Source organism: Pectinophora gossypiella, chromosome 13 (genome assembly GCF_024362695.1).
Source record: "Pectinophora gossypiella chromosome 13, ilPecGoss1.1, whole genome shotgun sequence".
NCBI classification, from domain to species: domain Eukaryota; kingdom Metazoa; phylum Arthropoda; class Insecta; order Lepidoptera; family Gelechiidae; genus Pectinophora; species Pectinophora gossypiella.
Window position 1 is genome coordinate 5,650,588 of NC_065416.1, and position 20,615 is coordinate 5,671,202.

The 20,615-nt window shown below is 36.7% G+C and overlaps 1 protein-coding gene across 5 annotated transcripts in view; it reads right to left on the reverse strand.

The window, feature by feature from the left end:
* The window catches only part of LOC126371906 (uncharacterized), a 254,081-nt gene that overhangs the window by 156,607 nt on the left and 76,859 nt on the right, over positions 1-20,615 (reverse strand). For all 5 annotated transcript variants that reach the window (XM_050017344.1, XM_050017345.1, XM_050017343.1 and 2 more), the window contains exons 2-3: positions 11,426-11,536; positions 5,450-5,582 (exon numbers count right to left, since the gene is read on the reverse strand). In XM_050017344.1, the coding sequence (XP_049873301.1) occupies positions 5,450-5,582; positions 11,426-11,536 (244 nt within the window). The remainder of the gene's footprint in view (positions 1-5,449; positions 5,583-11,425; positions 11,537-20,615) is intronic.

Sequence of the window (20,615 nt, forward strand, 5' to 3'; positions counted from 1 at the left end):
GTTGATATATTTTCAACTTAGACATTGTAAAGTGAAATATATTATAACAATATCAGTTGAAGATTTTAACGGTGAAAGAAAGCATCGTGAGGAAATCCACATTCCGTAGAAATGCGTTTCGTTGGTAAGTATGTGTTGTGACCTAACCTGTATTTGGCTGGTTTTCCCTTTGGGTTGAAATATTAAAAGAGAGCTAGTTTGATATGCTGTTGACAATTTGATGAGTATATCCTATTTATGATAGCGGTATTTCCTACTTTACTTGAATATGTCTTTTAAACCAGCAGGTGGCGTTGTTACAAGTAATTGTTAGAACTTGAAATGATTTCAAATTGACTAAGAAAATTTGTTAATTCGGTTTTTTACAGAAACGAGCACCTGTCTGACCTGTGAAATTTTCAAGTTAGATAACCGGACCCTGTCAAAACGGGATAACGCTGGGGAGATGATGATGATAAGTTAAAGATTTCCGGCTTACAAGAAAACAGTTTTTTTATTATTAAAATTTGAGTGGGTTTGCCCACGATCCAGTCTGGTTTTAATCAACGATGTGGTCTAAGGTAGAACACGCAAACTCAAATAGTGTCTATTCACTCTTGCCTTGAAAATACCCAAATTATATGTACCGGGAAACAATGACGCAGGAAGAGAATCGTACAGTAAATGGCCTGTATTCAGTTTTCAATAATTGTTAGACATATTTTAAGTGGTTACTATATAATTCAAGACATGCAAAGTCATGCCCACATGCCCACTCACTCTTTTATGGTCACTTAAGTCTAACAGATAGCTCAGGTGAACCGTGAATACTCAATCTTCCAATAATTAGCGCAATTGGGAATACATATAGTCAAAAACTTGTTATGTAATATTATTATGCCATGCATTTATATCTATATAAACTAACGCCCGTATATATGTTTAATGAGACATAATAATATTGTTAGAGTTGGAACTATTAATATAGTTTAGTTTAGTTTAAACTAAACGTTATATAAAATATTTACCATTTATATTTGTAACGTTAAGTATTTTTGCGTACATGTGGACGCTTGTTGTTTGTGTGGCGTGTGTGTCGTTGCTTTTGTGTATGTGTATAAAATGTTAAACTAGGTAAATCATAATAATATCTCATCAGGGGGGTTAAAATGACCACATCGAAGCAATTCATCTAAGAAAGCAATATTGCTATTCGACATTTGTTTGCATTGCGCACTTACTTCTTTAAGTGCAAATGTAAAATTGCAATGTTGCTTACTTAGATGAATTTCTTCGATGTGGTCATGGCAACTTGCATGTACTCTTGCGTCCTATCCTAACATAGACTTGAGTGACTGGTTACAAGTCTTTCGCTTTTAAGCACTTGTCATTCAATGCACAACGTTATTACCTGTTATGCAAGAGACAATACGATTGGAAGACATAACAGTTCAGTTATACCTACCCACTCACCTCCTGTCATTCGCAGTAGCGTATTATCGAGTGATCATTCTGCATCTGTAAGTACTCTATGGCTACTTTTCTGTAATAGTTGTGACTATAAAGTCGCCTTCTTTTTTGACGTGACTTATTGTAGATTTGGCGCAGATGGCATTAACTACTTGGCCGGACAAATAAGGAGCGCTGAAGTCTCTCACCCGGAACAACGTTTAAGACTACAGGCCTGAGGGTGCCCCGTTGGGCGTAAACCTCGGCTCTGGCCGTCGTCTGAGAGAAAAAAAAATTTAAAGAAGCGGGGTCCTGAAGTGTTTCATGACGCGAGCTGATTGGCTGCCTCTATGGCTAGAGTAATCGGGTGGTCGGCATCGTATATTACGTCCTTCGGACGCCGCTACTTTTCAGCACCGTCCCTAAGCGGGATGTAGGTATTCGGAAGCCGCAACTACCAAATTCGCCTTATACTGACCCGAGTAAGTACCTTTTTGAAAAAACACATTGTAATGAGATTCGACAAGACTTCGATTTTTTTCAATTAATTTCATTTCGGGTAAAAATTGAGACCACATTTTTTTAACCTGTCACCGACATAGCTCGGAGAAATGCCAAGCTGAAGTGGCAATGAGCAGGACACATAGCGAGGAGACCGATGGCCGCTGAGGCGGAAAGGTTCTCGAATGGCGACCACGTGCCGGACGAAGCTCAGTGGGTAGGCTCACTACAAGGTGGACCGACGATCTGGTGAAAGTCGCGGGAAGCAGCTGGATGCGGGCAGCGCAGGACCGATCGTCGTAGAAACCCTTGGGGGAGGCCTATGCCCAGCAGTGGGCGTCGTACGGCTGATAATGATGATGATGGTGATTTTTAACCTGGATTTAAACAAGGTAGTCTATTACGAGGTTTTGTTAACAAAATTCACGTCCGAATGTGATTTCCCAAAAATGCGCTTACGTCGTTTTCAGTATAGATGAAGACGAAGTTTCTTTTTTTTGACGTTGCTTATTGTAAATTTGCCGCAAATGGCATCAACTTGGCCGGAAGCTAAAGTCACTAAAAGTAACGAGAGAAAAACACTTAGTAAAGCGAAGTTCTTCTTTCTAGTTTAGGTATTACCTACAAAAATGGAACCCATCTTGCAACTTAAATTTTTTAATGAATTTATTATCAGAAATGTAATTAAGGATAACATAACATTACAATGATTCCATTTTTGTAATTTACCAGGTACATTTCCTTAAATCAACATCTTATAGCCATAACATAAAAGCGGACATGGTTTAACCAACCTTCACTCTGATTTTACGAAAATTCAACCGACGCTATGGATTTCAGCTCGTGTTTAGCAAACTCTGCCGTAGTAATTTACACTCAAATTGAATATCGATACCCTTTGCTCTAGAGGTACTAAGTTAAATCACGCTTCAAATGAGATTTAACTATTAGCAACATTCAATATTGGCTTAGGTTTTATTTTTTTTATAATATAATTGAACATCGCATGTTGGAAAAATGTCATTAGTTTGGGATTTCCCTCGGCGCGGTGTGAATACTGCAAAATATTTGTTTTACTTAGTTTGTTTACCATTGACTAAATAGTATATTTTTTTTAATAGGCACCTAGATGCTAATTTTACTAACCAACTAAATAAATCTCTCAGCTGTTGAATCATACCTATTACCGCACAAGAAAATACAACACAGAAGTAACTTATAAAATAATAAGTATTAGGTATTTGGTGCCGTGGTAGCCCAGTTAGTAGAACGCTCTCACTTTGAGGTCGCAGGTTCGAATCCAGCACACGCCTAAACCAATGATTGTCGACTTTGTTTGTAAATTCATGTTTGCAATATAAATGATTATCACGTGCTCAGCGATGAAGGAAAAGATCGTGGGGAAACCCACATTCTCGAGAAATGCATTTTCGGAGGTATGTGACCTAACCTGCATTGGGCTGGTTTTCCCTTCGCGGGTTGGAAAACCGGACCTGTCAAATGTTCAAGTTAGGTAAGCGGACCCTGTGAAAAACGGCATAATGATAATGGTTATGTTATTTAAAATTTAACTTAATTAAGTTGTTGGCGACATCATGGTGGCTTAGTGAGATAGGGCCTATATTAATATACTACCTATACAGGGTGTTAGTGACATCGTAACGAATACGGAGGGGGATGATTCAGACCATGATTCTGAGTTCATATCAAGTGGAATTTTCCGTCGCAAAATTCATGATTTTTTTTTAGTTTTTTTAAATTATTTTCAATTCTATACTTTTGCGATGAAAAATTCCACTTGATATTAACTCAGAATAATCAGCTGAAACATCCCCCTTAGTATTCGTTACGATGTCACTTACACCCCGCACAAGTACATACTGTAGCCATACAAGTAGGTATGGGTGTTAGTGACACCGTAACGAATACTGAGGGGGATGATTCAGACCATGATTCTGAGTTGATATCAAGTGGAATTTTCAGTCGGAAAATTCATGAAAATTTTTGTTTTTTTTTAAGATATTTTCTGTTCCATACTTTTGCGACGGAAAATTCCACTTGATATCATCTCAGAATCATGGTCTCAATCATCCCTCAAAGTTTTCGTTACGATGTCACTAACACCCTGTATATTTTTAACCACATAAACTACAACATTGTAGTGCAACTTCTCCAATCATGCAACTTTGATGAACATAGTAGAGACAAAACAATATCAGTTCGAGATTGGTTTGCTTTGAATTTCAAATCAGTACCTGTCCTGTTTACATGGCTTCTGTTCAAACTGATCATGGAACTGCGCTGAACCAGGTAATGATAGCTAGATTGTATTCAATGGATACTTTCAAAACTTTTGTTTTTGTAGAAGACAATGATGTAATTAACCTTGTAGGCTTGTGTGCTTGTAGCCTTGAAAAGTCTAAGAATGTACCTAGTACCTATATTATGATGCAGCCGAACTACATAGTGTTAGTGACATCGTAATGAAAACTTTAAGGGATGATTTAAACTATGATTCTGATGATTAAACCTTGATATCAAGTGGAATTTCCGTCGCAAAAGTATAGAACGGAAAATAAAGAAAACAAAAATTTTCATGAATTTTCCGAAAGGAAATTTCACTTGATATCAACTCAGAATCATGGTCTGAATCCTCCGCCTCAGTAAGCGTTACGGTGTCCCTAACACCCTGTATATAATCCGCTTTATTACTATTAGGTACGTATATTAGAAAAAAAATGTACTGGAAAAAAGTGCATCATTACGCGACAATAATTGTCATTTTTTTTATATAACACTCACCCGTGTGAGTTAGGGAAATTCACAAAGAGGAAAATAAACCGGAAAAACATCTGACTCGGATGGGTCTTGAACCCACAGCTTTTGTCAAAGCGGGATGAGCCTATTAACCATTACGCCACCGGGTCCTCTTTCTGTCCATGCTAAATTCTAAGTACTATATTTCATACCTACATTATGGCTAGCCGTGTTGAAGAACGTAAATCGCTGCGGACTTTCATTCAACCGTTTTCAATCCGGCTAATTGTTCATCCGCTGCATTACAAAACGGTGCGGTTTTTGGAAAAAAGCTAGCCGTAACTTAATACGGTGGATATAAAATATCAGTTCATGTAGATATTTAATTGTGTTGAATTAAAATGTGAGAGTATACTCCATGACACTGCTCTGTTGTGACTTGATAAAAACTATAAGAACGGTTTAGGTTTTTATGAATAAAAAGAAAACAAAACAATTGAGTGTTTATTTACGTCTAAACATAAGCTCGCGTCTATGTCTCAATTGGGGTAGTCAAAGGTAAATCCACCGCAAGATGCCACACCGAACTTTCTATTAGACTAACGTGAGTGGTGGTGAGCCGTATCGCCGTCTATAATGGCTAAACATACTACGCACAAAACGTCACATCTAACGACAAACACGTACAGAAGAAGAAAGAGCAAAAACAGCAAAGAAGCACAGAACAGAGAGACAGTGGGAATCATCGCAAGCGCATTCTTACCTCGCGTCAGATGGTTTGTACGTGACGTCATACTTCTCCACCAGGTCCGCCGTGGTCGACCACGACACCCGCACTGTCGTCGGGTTTAGAAAGGTCACTGTGATGTTTTCTGGTACTCCTGGGCCCATTGAACCTATGAACGAAGAATTTGGTGATTTTAGGACTGAATTGATGCATATACATAATGGAGGTTTCCTCCCAATATGAACAGTAACGCCGCGCCGGCCGGAGATGGGTGGATCCAACTCGGTAAGGCTTGCAAAGTAACAACAGTTTTACAAAGTCATGTTGAAAAACATTTAGGTCTAAATTTAAATTTATTTTTAGGTAATTATTTTTTATATTGTGTGAAAATTATGTAAATTAAATATAAAAACTATAAATAAAAATTCAAATACTGTTTTACGTCTTTACCTATTAAATTGTTGTTTGTTCTAAGTCTTGCTAGTTTAAAGTTTATCTTGCGTTCTACTATGAATTCCAAATTCAAATTACTTCATATTAAAATAAATCTTAGTTTAAACTGTTAGATATTCATCTATTTTTCCGGCTTTCATTCTTACTGCCATCAATCAATAATCAATAATTGTTTTAAGTTTACGCGGTTATTATCATAATTAAAGCACATATCGGGAGTCTCATATCCCCATTTAAACGCGGTAAGAACCCGTTATTATGTGCTTTAATTATAATATCAATAATTATTATCAATTATAATCACTATCATAGAATAGAGATGGTCGATTTTAGTTTTGGCAATTTCTTCTTCTGATGACGGCGGCATCAGAATTTTTCTCCTACACTAAAATCGATGTAACAATGAAAATTACTTGGAAAACATGTGATAAGTCATCTGACAGCGCATATTATGGCTGATTCCTGGTAGGTAGTGGTTGCCTGGAAGAAATTGCTTCAGGACAATAAGTTGTATAAGCAACAAGTAAGAGTTGTTTGTGTGCAATGAAGTAAATTTGATTTGTTGATTCGGAAGAATTTTGGTCCTTAGTTACTTAATTCGTAAATAGAAGCTAGAAACAAAAATTTCATATACTTAACCCGACTGCCGACTTTACTCGACACGACTCATGATCCTACGTCAATCAATTTTTGAATAAGCCACGCGGTTCTATACGCCATGATCATTAAGTTTAATGTATGGAAGATATTTTATGGTGAAAATTAAATTATAATGCGTATGGGTTGTGTCCAATTTCAAAGAACGTTAATGGACTGCGTCAAATTCTGTAATAACCCTACCATATTCTGTTAATGAGGACGAAACTGACCCTATAATGCTCTTAACGACAAGAAGAGCTTTCTGTTACACTAACAATATGATAAATGGGTAGCTGTATGGCTGTCTTTAATAATTAAAAAAATATGTAATATATTAAATTCAAAACTCATTCGTGCAGATCCAGTTCGTACCGGTGTTCCGCGTTTGAGAAGCAAGCCGATGACACAGTGACTATCTATGTTAGTCACCATGATTCCATTTATATCCATAAGTAACGCGTTTTTTAATAGAAACGTTCTGGAAAATTGGAACAATTTTATCACGATCATGTATCAAATTACAATTTGTTACTAAGTTGCTTATAAGTAGCCAGATTATCATAAATATTATAATTAATCACAGTAATTCATAAAGCTCCGCCTACTTCCGATAACTTTGTGTTTATCGGTCAAAAGGTAAGGCTTAAAAATAAGGGCAGTTTCATACATACAAACATATACAAACTCACGCCTATTTCCTACCGGGGTAAGCAGAGACTATAGAATGCATATTAATCAGCTCAGTTTCATATTAATCGCTTTTTGATTTCGAAAAAGCAAACGTTTATTTTTTATTTATTTAAGCCAAACACTACTACTACTAAGTAGATACTCTAGGTACGCACCATGAATAGTTGAATTAATAAATGAGAAAAATGTGGTGTACACATTTAGGTTCTATAAAATATTGTGGTCAGTTGTACCCGATATTAGTTGACTACGGAACCACAAAACAATGACATGACATAAACAACCTATATAATATACGTCCCATTGCTGGGCACATGCCGCCCCTCAGTCAACCGCAGGGTGTATGGGTCCACTGCGGGTAGGTGAAGGTGTTTTACGCCTAATAACCGGGACCAACGGCTTAACGCGTTCGCCGAAGCATAGAATCATCTTGCTTTTTCGGACAAAACAATAATGTAGGTTTCTTTTAGACTTGACTGTCTATGAAAATAGAATTAATTAATAAATTACTTGGTACAAATAAATAACTGTAGGAACATTAAAATCTATTTGTTATCCTATTATTAATACGAGGTAAAAATAACTCACAAAATGACAAATACAATAAACTTTAATAACTTCACCCACACCTACACCCACTTCATATTTTTTTATTAGAATTCAAAAGTATATACAACCCCGATGAATGACCTACTGTGATACATGAAGGCAAGGAAATTAGGGCACCGATATTAGATTTTTTTCCAGACAACCCTATTACTTTAGCCATTGTAGCTATAAGCGGCTATAACGGCCTCCATGGTCCAGCGGTTGAGCGTTGTGCTCACGATCCGGAGATCCCGGGGCCGAATCCCGGTGGGGACTAATCACAAAAATCACTTTGTCCATAGAGTTGGTGACGTTAATAATTGTCACATCTGAGAGAAAATGCCCGTTGTTTATAATATAAATATAAGTATAAACGACTTGTTTTGTATGTTGTGTGCAATAAGGTATATTTGTATTGTATTAATAAGGTAAATTAGGGCACCGATATTAGATTTTTTTCCAGACAACCCTATTACTTTAGCCATTGTAGCTATAAGCGGCTATAACGGCCTCCATGGTCCAGCGGTTGAGCGTTGTGCTCACGATCCGGAGATCCCGGGGCCGAATCCCGGTGGGGACTAATCACAAAAATCACTTTGTCCATAGAGTTGGTGACGTTAATAATCGTCACATCTGAGAGAAAATGCCCGTTGTTTATAATATAAATATAAGTATATAAGTATAAACGACTTGTTTTGTATGTTGTGTGCAATAAGGTATATTTGTATTGTATTGTATTGAATATAAACGTCTTGAGCATGCTCCATTGCTCCACAACTCTATTTCTATGCCGTGATCAGAGCGCGTGTTGCGTCCTTCTGGTCTAAGCTGAGGGTAACCAAAAACGCTTTACTTGAAAGAATATGTATCTCCAGTCCTATTCTTAGTCACTGGCTGCTCTTGCACTAAGACGCAAATTGTAAATAACATTGTATTGTATTTTATGATCTATTTTTATCATATTATTTTAAAATTTCATGTTTACACTATGACTCTATTTTGTATAATTGGATTTTATATTATTGTAATGGGTTTTGTTTTGCCTTTAATAAAGAATTATTCAATGATCTCCCTATCCATCCATAGGGAAGGCCCGTGCCCCAGCAGTGGGGACGTTAATGGGCTGGTGATGATGAAAGAATTATTATTATTATTGATCCGAGTGTAACCACATGTTCAAATCGAAGTTCGGTTTTGCTAGTCACATTAGAGTGTCTAGGAGATTTGATGAAGTCGCTATCGCCGGACACGACCAAGAGGAAGGACCTGATGAGTATTTTCATACAAAAGATTATATCAAGGTAAACTACGACAATGAGAGACTTTCAAAGTTACGTTCCTCAAAAACAATATATGGCGCTGTACAGTTTTTCCTCCGTTTAACCTTGCGATTTCATGAATAACAGACATAAGTTTTTGGGTAAAAATTATGACCCTTTTTGTTACACCCAAGCACAATTACATCTTCCACCCATTATTATTCTGATCAAAATAAAGAGAAGCAATATAGGTAGTAACATAATTCTATACATAACGTGATCTAAATATCAAGCAATTAATATCAAAACAATTATTTTTATATATGCTTTCGTCGTGGAGATCCTTGGGGGAGGCCTATGCCCAGTTGTGGGCGTCGTACGGCTGATGATGACGATGCTTCTGTCATTACATTGTATATTGGAATTGATCGAATCAAATCAAATCAAATATACTTTATTGCACAGAACTAAATTTCAACAATCAGACATAACACATGAATACAGTACAATCCGAGCGGCCTAGTTGATGTATCCGACAAATGAGAAAATAGGTAATTGGGTCGTTCTTCTTTTTTATCGACAATAAAAAGACATTTTCCCAATTAATCGGACTTAACATCTTTAAAATTATAACGGCAATAAATATTTTAAATCATCATATAAAGATCTGTCCGTAGAGGACTATTTAGTGGTTCTCTTTATCTTGGTAACATACTTTTCTCTGCAGGCGCATTCCAAAAAATATTGTGACAGAGTGGCCCTTTTCATCGGAGACAGCATTTCAATATACCACTCTGTCACAAAATTTTGTGAAAAACAATGGAGCTACGTTAATAACTAATTGAGGAACCGATTACTATTTTGCTTGTATTTTGAGTATAATAAGATAACTATATTTTTGGACAATGGAAACATGAAATAAAATTCTAAAACATAACTTATTAAAAGCAGTACGTAAGACAGATCATTGTCGATAAAAAAGAAGAACGACCCAATTATCACGTTAAAGCTGTACAACACCATCTATATTGATTTGATGAACGTAGCCTGGAAAGTCCTTTATCGGATAAAGTATAATGATAATATAGTTGTATAGCAATATAAACTTTGAATATGATACCTCCATGTCATAATATTTAAATCATACCTACTACTTAGTTAAATTCTTATCTATTTATACCTTCAATGGCACAATCGTAGTTAGTGGTTATTTACTCACTGTCCGCGACAGGTCGCAATCAATAGCAATAAAGTGCAATGGTAATCACAAATTATTTATGTTGGTATTAGTACCGGTTCCAGTACACACCATCTAAGTTTATTCAAAGTTATACCTGTCATTTTCTTATCCGCCGAAATAGAAAGGGACTGGTAATCGATAGGCATAACATTTAAAAAGCCCTTCCATAATTTTATATTGGCCAATAACCCGACAGAATATAGTTAACAGCACACGTCAAACGGATTGCATATGGAGAAATGCCTAATTCGCCCGTAAGTAACTTACAACAGCTTAACGTGCCTTCCCGAAGCACGGAATCATCTTACTTTCGGGCAATCGGGTGATCAGCCTGCAATGTTCTAACCAAACCAGGGGTCACTAAGTGATTTTTGTGGTGTCCCTATCGGGATTTGAGCCCGGGCCCTCCGGACAGGACCATGGAGGCCGTTTTTTGGTGTTTACAATATTTCAAAACAATACAATACGATACAAATACACTTTATTGCACCAAAATAAAAAGAAATAATTACAAAAAGATTCTTAACTAAGTACATGGCAAATGGCGGCCTTATCGCTTAATTACTAAACAGCCTATATACGTCCCACTGTTGGGCACAGGCCTCCCCTCAGTCAACCGGAGGGGGTATGGAGCATACTCCACCACGCTGCTCCAATGCGGGTTGGTGAAGGTGTTTTTACGGCTAATAGCCGGGATCAACGGCTTAACGAGCCCTCCGAAGCACGGAATCATCTTATTTTTTAACAGCCTCCGTGGTCTAGTAGTTAGAGCGTTGGGCTCACGTTCTGGAGGTCCGGGTTCGATTCCCGATGGGGACATTGTCGAAATCACTTTGTGAGACTGTCCTTTGTTTGGTAAGGACTTTTCAGGCTTGAATTACTTGATTCTCCGAAAAAGTAAGATCGCTTTATTACTCATCATCAATTTAAGAGCCACGCTCTTGTCGTTGTAGCATTTTCCATTCCAGTCTATCAAAGGCCAATTCCTTGACTTCCCTATAAGACACGACGTTAACCTTTTCTTTAATCTGTTCCATGTAAGCTCTTCTTGGTCTTCCCCTTCCTCTCTTTCCTTCTAGCTTTCCTTCTATGATGCTTTATTACTACAGATGATAAAATTTCTGATAATGATAATGCACTCACCGGCGTTGGCAAGACGCAGCAGCAGCGAGAACGCGAGAGCGACGAGGGCGGGCTGCGCGAGCGGCGCGCGCCGCATGTCGCGCCCACCCCACCGCTCATGCCATGCCGCTTCTGCAACAATACCATAATATGTATATTCATCATCATCAGCCCATTAACGTCCCCACTGCTGGGGCACGGGCCTTACCTATGGATGGATAGGGAGATCGGGCCTTAAACCATCACGCGGGCCCAGTGCGGATTGATGGTTATTACATACATACACATAAACAGCCTATATACGTCCCACTGCTGGGCACAGGCCTCCCCTCAATCAACCGGAGGGGGTGATGGTTATTAACGACTGCTAATGCTCTTAATGTATATTAAGAGTATATAATACTCATTGACACATACTATATATACACACACTACACATACAGAATCAGAATGATTCATCGTAATTATCAGATAAACTTGTTGATGGTCAATTTAACATTTTTGAATCGATGTCATTTCGCAAGGTGTTATGGCCGAGGAGAAGAAATGACAAGAAACTGCAACAGGAACACATCTTTTAAATGAATGTTCTATATATTACAAGTTATTTAATAACTAGAGAAACACAATCAATACCAGGCATTTTTATCATTTAGGTAATCCTTAATCTTAAATAGCTTTTTTACATAAAGTAAGCTTCACATTAGCTTTATTGTAAAAACGTATAGATAACCCCAAAAAAGATGAATTCAATTTACTTAGCCTAGAATTTTACATACTAGAGAGAGAGAGAGAGGGGTCAGAGTTAGGATGAATTTATGTGTGTGAGGGTGTACGTTTTTCCAATTTATGTATGTGAATATAAGTATATGTAGGTGTAAGGGTGAGTTTGTATGAACGTATGTTATGAACGAGTATGTTACGCGAGTATTTTTAAAAGAAGGTAGAAGATATTAGATGCAAAGATGTAAAAGTGATTCCGTAGCATCATAGTCAAGGGACTTTAACCATGTTATAATTGAGAGTTTTGCAGCCCTAACAGTGCTAAATTTGATGTCACAGTGGTTAGCAACTGTGATATAGATTTTAGCCCGAGCATAGTGTCCCAGCCGTAGAGCAAAACTTGTATTTACCAGAGGGGCTTACGTGTTAAATATGCACACAGGTTTACATTTATGAAGTAAAAGGATTTAAGGTGTAGTGGGTAATGGCAATAAAATCACATTGGCTCCGATACCACACGCAACGGCAGGTCAAGGGTGATATTATTTTTAGTACATTTTTATGGATTCAGGCGCGTGGAACGAATTACGATCAGTTGTTAAATAAAGTACGAGAATCTGCTGGTCAGGACGTTTACTTAGTGCTTATTGATTGTTTAAGGGTGCATGAGTGATTGTCATTGTTCGAAACATCGATACAAATATTAAGGATATTTCACTTATTAAAAGTAAGATTTTGACGCAATTCATCATTATAATTCAACACACCAATTATATATTATATTTCTCTTTAATCTGGAATTATGAGAGTTAAAAGTACTTACAAACATATTTTTGATAGAATCTAAAGTTTAAAAGTGTGTCCAAAATTCTGGAATATGATAAAAATAGGATTATTTTTAAACTGAGACTAAAAATTGAAACATTTTCTAAATCTCCACTTTCTCCTCGTTTTTAATTCAATGGTATTTTTTTCTGTGATTCTTTTTGAAAGAAATTAAACGCGTACCGCTAATCTCCTATCTTTTCAGAACAAGATTTTAATGAGCGTCAAAATTCCTTAATTGCTTAATGTAAAATCATTTTATTCCAAGTCCAATCACCTCTCTTCATCCTTTTAACACCTTTTATGAAGTTGTCAACTGTCTGGTCACAGTCAGGTCGTTGGCATTTTAAGAGTTTGTTCTTTACTTAGTAATGTCTCTTTTATTGATCATGCGCTTAAACCTTCGAAGGTTGAAATTTATTTGGGTTTAACTTAAATGTTTACTTAAGAAAAGTAGGCTTTAAACGCATAATACTTTGACAAGTTTATGATAGAAATAGATGAGAAAGCACTTGGGTATTTTACTGGGAGTCCCTAAGGATTTTTTGTCAACTTCGAGACCCATTTGCAAAGTTCTTAAGAACCTAAAAGACAGTAAGTAATAAATAAAACAACGAAGATAAATCCTTTTAAGTAATAAGAATCTAATATTTTATTGGTAAGGCTGTTTGTTAGACCAGCACAGGAAAAACAATTACCGATTATTGTTCAATATTTTCCTTTTCTTAATATTATAGAATACTATAAAAGGAAACTTATCAGAATGTATTTTAAGGTACCACGAAAAGTGTTTTATATTATAAGGTACTCAACGGGCAAAGATATACCTACGAGTTTAACCACAATGAAAGTAGACGATCCGGAATATCAATATTATTATTACAGAAAATAAAAAATATATATTTTACGTGGGTAACTAAAACTTGACTTCACAACGTCACAAAGAAATGAAATATACTAAAGGTGAAATACTAAAAGGACAAACATCGCGAGGGACGTGCCCCGTACCGTACCGTACGCCTCTAAATGTATAATATTCGTAACCGGGCGTGTACAACGCAATACATAGAAAAGCGTGCAGCCAAATGGTCCGGCCAAGTAGTTAATGCAATCTGCGCCAAATTTACTATAAGTCACGTCAAAAAAAGTGGCACATGACTTGCAATGTTTGTACCCGGCTATTACTTATTATTATTTTATTGTAGACTTGCCACATACGGCATTGACCACTTGCCGGACAGTATCCGGCTATAAGCTACAATTATTATTCTTGCGTATGGCAGACAAAAATAAAATATCCTGCGTGGATCATATATCCAGCTTTAGCTCCCCTAACCAAGTCTTTGCCGCATTCGTCACACAATGCAGGTCGGCTATGCCACCTGGGAACCGGTGCAGAGGGCACTCGTTCACTATATGGTTTGATCCGGATGACCACATTCACAGTATGGCGACTCCTTTAAGCCCCATTTATGTAGGTGATGGTTCGTTTTTATAGGCAAAATTAGGGACCGGACCTGATATTCAAATTTGCTCTTCAAACAGAACGGAAATAACAATTTCCAACCATTAGAGTACCTAGATAATGGAGCAATTTGCATTTGCCTACCTTGAAAAATAAGTTCTAAAAGAGTTTTCTCAACGTTGAAGAATAAAACCGAACATCATTGTATCTGTTTTATTAAACCGAACATTAGCAATATCAATATTCAGTTAAAAACATTTCAGAAAAGATTTTTATTAAGGCTAAAACTCACTAATGTTATACGAGTAGAGTTTATGGGCTCTTTGGAATAGTTTTTATTTTTCTTTTATTATTATTTTTAATTTTTGTGTTGTATAAAATCTGTAAACACTAACGAATGTTTAGAGATATTGTATTTACCTATACAACTTAGTGTTTTAGTTGGGCAAGAGACTTCTTTTTCTTATCGTGTGGGTTGTGAGGTGGAATACCAACCTCATCAACCCTGGTGTCAGGGTTATTATTGAGCCGCCAAAGACCCCTGACATGGGGCATGTAACGACTACATACTTACATCAGTAAGTAGTAACCAGGACCAAGGGCTTAACATGCCTTCCGAAGCACGGATCATCTTACTTTCGGACAATCAGGCGATCTCCGGATCGTGAGCCCAACGCTCAACCACTGGACCACGGAGGTCGTTGCCACGGGCAATAGACTAATAACTGTGTTCATCATAATAGGAATAATTAAAACACATAATAACGGGTTCTTACCGCGTTTAAATGGGGATATGAGACTCCCGATATTTCGACACTTTTGCAAGTGCCATGATCACGGGATGACTGATGCACTTGCAACAGTGTCGAAATATAGGGAGTCTCATATCCCCATTTAAACGCGGTAAGTACCCGTTATTATGTGTTTTAATTATGATAATAACCGCGTAAACTTAAAACAATGTATAATAGGAATAAAATCTTACGGCAATTTTCTCGTCTTCTATCGTGTGAACATGCTTAAGTCCTCAGGCTTCTATTTAGAACATAGGACTTTGCCCATATTTATTTTAATATAACCGTGACTTCATGTAAGTACTTAGTCTATTAAAAGAAAAAAAGTGTATTTACTTTATAACATGCGTAGCAAGTGACGTCAATCTGACGAAGTTAACGGCTGTCTAGATTGGCAGTGACGTGTTAATGACGTCACTATATCACGATAGGTAGGTATACCTACCGACTAGGTTTTTATAGATTGGTAAAAATCGAAACACTGAGTAAAAGTTGACCTTTAGTTCTATAATATATTTAGAAGTTTTACTTTTTTCGTCGGCCAATTAATAATAAAATAACAAAAAAATATCAAACGCTAACTGCCCGCCCGCGACTCCGTTCGTGGTTAACAAATATGACATGCAGGGGTAACATGCGCACCGCGATAAAATTATCGACCCATTCAATACATTTTGTCGAAATCGACAAGATTTTTCCCTAACATGCGTGCCACGTAATTTTGTCGGTATTTTGAAAGACATGACTTATTTGGATTCACATATTAGCGCCAATCGGTAAAACGACATAATTATATCGTCATGATGTTAGCCCTACTAGTCGGCTATTAAGCATGGGATACACCAGCGACGATAAATAGTTCAACGCTTTATATCCTTTTTTTTTCCATCGTCTGGGCTGGGACGATACGATGTATGTATAGTTAATACTTCTAGATTTCTATCAAGAAATAAATAAATACATACATACATACATAAACAGCCTATATACGTCCCACTGCTGGGCACAGGCCTCCCCTCAATCAACCGGAGGGGGTATGGAGCATACTCCACCACGCTGCTCCACTGCGGGTTGGTGGAGGTGTTTTTACGGCTAACAGCCGGGACCAACGGCTTAATAAATAAATACCTGTGTAAAATAGCGGAAGTAGAGGAGCAGCGTAGTAGAGCATACTCCATACCCGCTCCAATTGTTTGAGCGGAGGCCTGTACCTAGTAGTGGGACGTATACATATCTAGATTATTTATGTTAGTGTTGTAAAATATTTAAAAGATGGATTTAAAATAATAAAATCAGACTACTGGATTGCATGGGACTTAAAGGTTAGCTAGCAAGGAGCTGGTATAATTACTATAAGTACACTACTACCCCTCCGGAGACATAGGCGTGATGTTATGTTGTGTTATTGTAATAACCAGCCGAGTCTAGAACAAGTTATTCTAACGCGAAAAAACATAACTAAATCTTAAGAACTTGAATTTAAGGATTTTCCGAACTTTTGTTTTACACGCCCTGAGGCGATGAGGGTCAAACTTAAATTTTATACTTTTAACTTTAATTATCTTTATTATTTTTTAATTATCTTAGTGACAGTGCCAGTGGATTGAATAATAATAGAGTTTAATAAGTTATTTGTAATGAAACTACCTATATACGTAGATGGACAATTAATTTTCCACCAACCCGCATTGGAGCAGCGTGGTGGAGTATGCTCCATACCCCCTCCGGTTGATTGAGGGAAGGTCTGTGCCCAGCAGTGGGACGTATATAGGCTGTTTATGTATGTATGTATGTATTTATTTATTTCTTGATAGAAATCTAGAAGTATTAACTATACATACATCGTATCGTCCCAGCCCAGACGATGGAAAAAAAAAGGATATAAAGCGTTGAAAGCGTTGAGGTGAGCCTTTTTGCTTGGCAGTTGGACACGATAGGCTTGAAAAAATTTGAAAAAATGTTTTACTAAGTACCTTAAGATACTGTTAGCAAAAATATAACAAACTTCAAGTAATATTTGTGGTTAAACTAATGGTAAATTAAAATGATAAGTTAGTATTCTATTAGATCACTATTTGGCAACCCGACGTCTAACTTTAAAATTGCACACAAATGAGCCAACTTTGATGAGGAAAGTTTCGGTGATAAATTGAGTGATTAATTTTCTATGTCTACGGTGCTTTTAGGTATAATTTACTTCAAAGATCTATCGGTTCGGGTGGCAGAATTGTGTTTAGACAATGTCAATGTTTGTGGTTTACTTTGAGGTCGATTAAGGGTTCAATTACATCTGCCCGCATCGCGTCGCTTTTTCTTATGCTTTTACCCTTTTCTCTTATTCAAAACCGTCATTTGTTAGAGCGAGATAATGGCTCCCGCTCATTATCTCGCTCTATAAAAAACGATTCTGAGTGACGGAAAAGGGAAGAAGGTACATAGGGTAGAGCGATGTGGTCCGGTCAGATGTAGGTAAACCCTTACAGAAATATGGATAGCGTCCACCTACTAGGGTGGACAGAGCAACAAGTTATTAGAAAATAAAAAATATGAAAAAAAAGTATGTCTATTACTCTCTTCCTTTGACTGTCCCTTGTTTGGTAAGGACTTTTCAGGCTTGAATCACCTGATTGTCCGAAAATGTAAGATAATTCCGTGCTTCGGAGGGCACGTCAAGCCGTTGGTCCAGGCTATTAGCCGTAAAAACACCTCCACCAACCCGCAGTGGAGCAGCGTGGTGGAGTATGGTCTATACCCCCTCGAGTTGATTGAGGGGAGGCCTGTGCCCAGCAGTGGGGCGTATATAGGCTGTTTATGTTTATGTATTACTCTCTCATCGACACGGTAATTGGTAATTAACAATAAAACAAGATTAAGATACAGTTGTTGGTGAGAGAGACTGGTCTGTGAGAAGCGTTAGCCTGTAGTACAGAACCCCAGGCTCCCACCTCAGATGATTAGTGTCTATAGCTACTTATTTTATGTTTATATAACACAAATTAGAAGAGATGAGATTTGATGATATATAAGACTAAATTTGAAAAACATAAGAGATAATGGTGCTAATTTCTGCAGACGCCATCTAATTTAATTTAAATTTATACCTGTCATTTTCTTATCCGCTGAAAAAGAAAGGGACGGGTAATCGACAGGCATAAAATTTATGAAACACACGTCAATTTTAAGCAGAAATCTAAAACACCCGTCTAAAAATTTTACATCAGCCAATAACTCGACAGAGTTAAATAGACAGCACGTCAAACGGATTACATACCAGCGAGATGCCTATTGTATTCGCCCGGGTTATTCATTCGTTTTAAAATTAACTTGTTGACAATCATCCGTTCCTTTCCTTTTCGGCGGATAAGAAAATTACGGATATTTAAAATACAATTAGAATGTGTCCGCAGGAATCGGAGCCATTTTATGTGCGTGTTTGTGTGTTAGTGCGACTTGCAGACACTTTTGATTTGAAGATAGGCGATCAATCAATGGCCGATCGTGTTATAAAGGACACTATCCCGCTGTTTTTTTCAAGATTAATCTACTGAACGAGCTTTGAGCGTCTATTTGCTATGTGTTATACTTTTCTACTGACATAACAGAAGCCGTAAACATTTTAAAAGCTGTAGAAACACAATGTGCTTTAAATAATTAATGTTTTTAACAACTTAAATCCCGCGCAATTATTCTTCCTGCCATTTTGCACGACATTTTCTCAAAGCTGGTTTCCTCGTTCTGTTTTATGCTTGGTTCATAATTAAATTCCACCTAAGAGAAAATTAAATTCATTTCAGTTCCAGATGTAAGTAGTACTTAATAGTTAGTACTCTTTAGTGCAGTTTTAGATAAGTACATTTAATAAATAAATAAATAAAATAAAAATTTATTTCAGGCGATGCCCATAAAAAAAGTTACACACAGACAACATAATTACATTACACACGGACAAAAAAAACACACCATTTAAAATGTATTAAAAAAATTACCTCTTTAAATTCAATTGGATTTATAACCTTAGCTCTAAATGTTTAACCCGAATTCCTCTGTCTAGCGAGGAAGCAATTTCATTCACTTCTTGCCTATTTCAGGCCTTTAGATAAGCGTCTTATTCGTTTATGGTTTATGTAAAGTTTAAGAACCTTCTATACACTTGAAGTTTCTATGGTATTTCACCTCTATTCAGTGTTAGTAACACCATAATACTGAGGGGGATGATTCAGCTCTTTTTCATTTTGAGTTACTATCCGGTGGAATATTTCGACGCAAAATTCATGACTTTTTTTTATTATTTTCAATTCTTTACTTTTGCGATGGATAATTCCATTTGATATCAACTCTGAATCATGAGCTGAATAAAATTTTAGTATTTGTTACGAAGAGACTTGTAACTCCGATCCTATAAGTACGGACAAGTACATATGGGTGTTAGTGACAACGTAACGAAAACTTTGAGGGATGATTCAGACCATGATTGTGAATTGAAGATTTTTCTGTCAGAATATTCTTAAAAAATGTTAGTGTTGATTTTAATTATTTGCAGTTCCATAATTTTACGACGGAAAATGCCAGTAGATCATCCCTGAAAGTTTTCGTTGCGTTTTCTTTATGACATAATATTTTTTTACAATAATAGGTATGAATGTAGAAATATTTTAAACAAATAAGTAAAAAAAGAAATGTAAAAATGTAGCTTACATAGCTATCCTGTTACGCTGCTTTTGATTACGTCACAAGCTTCTCTTTTAACTTCTACTTACTTCATAATGTGATGATAAGTTAATAAAAACAACAAAGAAATCCATTATTAAACAGCTGTTGCACAATACAATACTCGTATAAGGACCTTTAGAAACCTCTTAAAGTAGATGGATGACGTAGGTTCAATGCGAAATATATCTTTGTGGAGAGATCCAGTTGTTTTCAATTCATTTCTGACAATGAGACACTTTACAACTGTATGCTACCTACAGTTGTGAACACCTGCGGTAGGTATGTCGCAGTCAGTTCGAGAAATGCGACATTTCTTATGATTTGCGATTTAAGAGTAGGTAGGGCATCATTGGCCCCAATTCCCGCAGACATCTCCTAATTTTACTTTAAGTTATACCTGTCATTTTTGAAAGGCACGGATGATTGGCAGCAGATCTTAATTTTGGGAATAACGAATAACCCGGGTGAATCAAAAAGGTATCTCGCTGGTATGCAAACCGTTTGACGTGTGCTATCAACTTAATTCTGTCAGGTTATTAGCCGTTAGAATTATTATGATGATCGTTTTAAATAATTGATCATATTATTTTATTTTAATAATTAGTTTGTTGTTGTAGCCCGAAATACAACGAAATAGTTATTTAAAAGCTAAAATAAACATATTGTCGCGAACATTTAGTGATAAAAATTAAGT